Below are 5,000 nucleotides of genomic sequence, written 5' to 3'. Positions count from 1 at the left end.
TTCCATAGTCTTAGAGAAAAATATACCTTTTGCCTTGTTTACATTTAGACTCAGACATGATTGATCAAACCAATGTGTGATCCTTTGCAATGCAATTGTTAGCTTAGCAGCTGACTGTCACCTGTCTGTGTGTCCACAGGTATCCCGTTTCCCATCATCGTGGCGTGGGCTTTTGGGAAACTTTACTATGATAATGAAAAGTGAGTCACATGATCACACAGGAAGTGAGGTCACATGGGAGCAGTGATGTCACAGCTTCCTCAGATTCAGGTGGTTGTTGTCTGTTTCCATGGTTAGTGTCAACAAGAAGTGCCAAAGCAGCAGGATGTAAATAAACTAAGAAAGATAATCATTCACTGAAAGTTTACATCTTTAGACTCTTTTATTCCTCATGTTCTTCTTCCTCATCAAAACCGCCACATTACCCACAATGCACCTGTAGATGTGATGTGTTACACCTGGAAACACACGCCGAGGTGGAAAATACACTTTCACAGCTTGTTTAGACTTTTTATTTTGTTTGATTCGTTGTGTGATTGGACACAGATGATGTCAGAGTGTGTAACTCTGTGACCAGATCTGATTGGTGATTGTTTTCTGATTGCCAGGTGCTGGTTCGGAAAGAGGGCAGGAGTTTATACAGACTACATCTACCAGGGTCCCATGATCCTGGTCCTGCTGGTAAGAACACCTCCAAACCGAGCTGGTCTGCACTGGACTGAACTAGTTTGAACTGTTCTGGACTGGTCATGACTGGTCTGAAGTGGTCTGGACTGGTCTGGACTAGTCTGGACTAGTCTGGACTGGATCCTGCTGCTGATGAGATGAAGACAAATAGTTCCAAGGCTGTCCACATACTTTTGGCCATATGATATAAATATGCATGATGAATCTGTTGTGTTTGTATTGATTGGAAGGATCGACAGTCTGACATCCAGAGAAAAAGAAAACGGTTCCAACAGTTTTCGCTCTTCTTCTTGTTTCTTTAAAAAGCTTCAAGACTTTCATGCTTTTATTTTCTGTCTCTGCTGAAGACGTGTTTTTGAATCTTGAATGAAGTCTACCTCTGATCTCTGAGCTTTTACATATAAACATCAGGTTTAGATAACGTTAAACAAACAAGACAAAACAACACTTAAGGACGCGGCGTCAGAAAATGATGAAACATGTTCAAACATTTTTAAGACGTGATTTAAATAATATCAAGTTAAACGTCTCGTCTTCTTTAGATTAACTTTGTCTTCCTGTTCAACATCGTTCGGATCCTGATGACCAAACTGAGAGCATCAACGACTTCTGAGACAATCCAATACAGGTGAGAGCCATGACACAGACTACTGTCTGTACTGTCTGTACTGTCTATACTGTCTCTACTGTCTCTTCTGTCTGTTCTGTCTGTACTGTCTCTACTGTCTCTACTGTCTGTACTGTCTGTACTGTCTCTACTGTCTGTACTGTCTGTACTGTCTATACTGTCTCTACTGTCTGTACTGTCTGTACTGTCTCTACTGTCTCTACTGTCTGTACTGTCTGTACTGTCTGTACTGTCTCTACTGTCTGTACTGTCTGTACTGTCTCTACTGTCTCTACTGTCTGTACTGTCTGTACTGTCTGTACTGTCTCTACTGTCTCTTCTGTCTGTTCTGTCTGTACTGTCTCTACTGTCTCTACTGTCTGTACTGTCTGTACTGTCTCTACTGTCTGTACTGTCTGTACTGTCTATACTGTCTCTACTGTCTGTACTGTCTGTACTGTCTCTACTGTCTCTACTGTCTGTACTGTCTGTACTGTCTGTACTGTCTCTACTGTCTGTACTGTCTGTACTGTCTCTACTGTCTCTACTGTCTGTACTGTCTGTACTGTCTGTACTGTCTCTACTGTCTGTACTGTCTGTACTGTCTCTACTGTCTCTACTGTCTGTACTGTCTGTACTGTCTGTACTGTCTCTACTGTCTGTACTGTCTGTACTGTCTGTACTGTCTCTACTGTCTCTACTGTCTGTACTGTCTGTACTGTCTCTACTGTCTGTACTGTCTCTACTGTCTGTACTGTCTGTACCAAAATGGCGGCTGTGGCTCAGGAGGTAGAGCGGGTCGTCCACTGATCGGAAGATCGGTGGTTCGATTCCCGGCTCCTCCAGTCCACATGCCGATGTGTCCTTGGGCAAGACACTTAACCCCAAAATTGCTCCTGATGGCTGTGCCATCAGTGAATGAATGTGTGTAAATGGTTAGCTTTCTCTGATGGGCAGGTTGGGACATTGCATGGTAGCCCCTGTACCCATTCAGTGTATGAATGTGTGTGAATGGGTGAATGTGATTCGTAGTGTAAAAAGCGCTTTGAGTGGTCGGAAGACTAGAAAGGCGCTATACAAGTACAGTCCATTTACCATTTACCATTTACTGCCTCTACTGTCTGTACTGTCTGTACTGTCTGTACTGTCTGTACTGTCTCTACTGTCTCTACTGTCTGTACTGTCTGTACTGTCTCTACTGTCTCTACTGTCTGTACTGTCTCTACTGTCTGTACTGTCTGTACTGTCTATACTGTCTCTACTGTCTGTACTGTCTCTACTGTCTATACTGTCTCTACTGTCTCTACTGTCTGTACTGTCTCTACTGTCTGTACTGTCTGTACTGTCTATACTGTCTCTACTGTCTGTACTGTCTCTACTGTCTATACTGTCTGTACTGTCTGTACTGTCTATACTGTCTATACTGTCTGTACTGTCTGTACTGTCTATACTGTCTATACTGTCTCTACTGTCTGTACTGTCTCTACTGTCTGTACTGTCTGTACTGTCTATACTGTCTCTACTGTCTCTACTGTCTGTACTGTCTGTACTGTCTGTACTGTCTCTACTGTCTGTACTGTCTGTACTGTCTATACTGTCTCTACTGTCTGTACTGTCTATACTGTCTCTACTGTCTGTACTGTCTCTACTGTCTATACTGTCTCTACTGTCTGTACTGTCTGTACTGTCTATACTGTCTGTACTGTCTGTACTGTCTGTACTGTCTATACTGTCTATACTGTCTCTACTGTCTGTACTGTCTCTACTGTCTGCACTGTCTGTACTGTCTATACTGTCTCTACTGTCTCTACTGTCTATACTGTCTGTACTGTCTGTACTGTCTGTACTGTCTGTACTGTCTGTACTGTCTCTACTGTCTGTACTGTCTATACTGTCTCTACTGTCTGTACTGTCTCTACTGTCTCTACTGTCTCTACTGTCTGTACTGTCTATACTGTCTCTACTGTCTCTACTGTCTCTACTGTCTATACTGTCTGTACTGTCTATACTGTCTGTACTGTCTGTACTGTCTCTACTGTCTGTACTGTCTATACTGTCTCTACTGTCTCTACTGTCTGTACTGCCTGTACTGTTTATACTGTCTCTACTGTCTCTACTGTCTCTACTGTCTGTACTGTCTATACTGTCTCTACTGTCTGTACTGTCTCTACTGTCTCTACTGTCTATACTGTCTGTACTGTCTCTACTGTCTCTTCTGTCTGTACTGTCTGTACTGTCTCTACTGTCTCTACTGTCTCTTCTGTCTGTATTGTCTATACTGTCTCTACTGTCTGTACTGTCTATACTGTCTGTACTGTCTGTACTGTCTCTACTGTCTGTACTGTCTCTACTGTCTCTACTGTCTGTACTGTCTATACTGTCTCTACTGTCTGTACTGTCTGTACTGTCTGTACTGTCTCTACTGTCTGTTCTGTCTGTACCGTCTGTTCTGTCTGTTCTGTCTGTACTGTCTGTACTGTGTGTTCTGTCTGTACTATGTGTTCTGTCTCTACTGCCTCTTCTGTCTGTACTGTCTGTTCTGTCTGTACTATGTGTTCTGTCTGTTCTGTCTCTACTGTCTGTACTGTCTCTTCTGTCTGTACTGTGTGTTCTGTCTGTTCTGTCTGTACTGTGTGTTCTGTCTGTACTGTGTGTTCTGTCTGTTCTGTCTGCACTGTCTGTACTGTGTGTTCTGTCTGTTGTGTCTGTTCTGTCTGTACTGTGTGTCCTGTCTGTTGTGTCTGTACTGTGAGTTCTGTCTGTACTGTGAGTTCTGTCTGTACTGTGAGTTCTGTCTGTACTGTCTGTTCTGTCTGTACTGTGTGTCCTGTCTGTTGTGTCTGTACTGTGAGTTCTGTCTGTACTGTGAGTTCTGTCTGTACTGTGTGTCCTGTCTGTTCTGTCTGTACTGTGTGTTCTGTCTGTTCTGTCTGTACTGTGAGTTCTGTCTGTACTGTGTGTTCTGTCTGTTCTGTCTGTACTGTGTGTTCTGTCTGTTCTGTCTGTTCTGTCTGTACTGTGTGTTCTGTCTGTTCTGTCTGTACTGTGTGTTCTGTCTGTTCTGTCTGTACTGTCTGTACTGTGTGTTCTGTCTGTTGTGTCTGTTCTGTCTGAACTGTGTGTCCTGTCTGTTGTGTCTGTACTGTGAGTTCTGTCTGTACTGTGAGTTCTGTCTGTACTGTCTGTTCTGTCTGTACTGTGTGTCCTGTCTGTTGTGTCTGTACTGTGAGTTCTGTCTGCACTGTGAGTTCTGTCTGTACTGTGTGTCCTGTCTGTTCTGTCTGTACTGTGTGTTCTGTCTGTTCTGTCTGTACTGTGAGTCCTGTCTGTTGTGTCTGTACTGTGAGTTCTGTCTGCACTGTGAGTTCTGTCTGTACTGTCTGTACTGTGTGTTCTGTCTGTACTGTGTGTTCTGTCTGTTGTGTCTGTACTGTGTGTTCTGTCTGTTGCTCTCTGATGACATGTATTGTCCCTGCAGGAAGGCGGTGAAGGCCACTCTGGTGCTGCTGCCTCTGTTGGGAATCACCTACATGCTGTTTTTTGTGAATCCTGGTGGTGAAGATGAAGTAGCTCAGATCGTCTTCATCTACTTTAACTCCATACTGGAGTCCTTCCAGGTTCATCTGCTCACTTTATTTCACTTCATTTGGACTCCACAGATTTCAGGGTCACAGCAAGTTAGCGTTAGCTCAGCGCCGTTTTACAG

At 43.6% G+C, this 5,000-nt stretch overlaps 1 protein-coding gene across 1 annotated transcript in view; it reads left to right on the top strand.

Moving 5' to 3' along the window:
• Positions 1–5,000, top strand: part of crhr1 (corticotropin releasing hormone receptor 1) — a 29,363-nt gene that overhangs the window by 22,697 nt on the left and 1,666 nt on the right. The window contains exons 9-12 of the mRNA XM_044332604.1: positions 140–200; positions 609–681; positions 1,230–1,315; positions 4,773–4,911. Coding sequence (XP_044188539.1) covers positions 140–200; positions 609–681; positions 1,230–1,315; positions 4,773–4,911 — 359 coding nt within the window. The remainder of the gene's footprint in view (positions 1–139; positions 201–608; positions 682–1,229; positions 1,316–4,772; positions 4,912–5,000) is intronic.

This window comes from Thunnus albacares, chromosome 17, assembly GCF_914725855.1.
Source record: "Thunnus albacares chromosome 17, fThuAlb1.1, whole genome shotgun sequence".
NCBI lineage: Eukaryota > Metazoa > Chordata > Actinopteri > Scombriformes > Scombridae > Thunnus > Thunnus albacares.
This window is presented reverse-complemented; position numbering and strand designations above follow the sequence as displayed.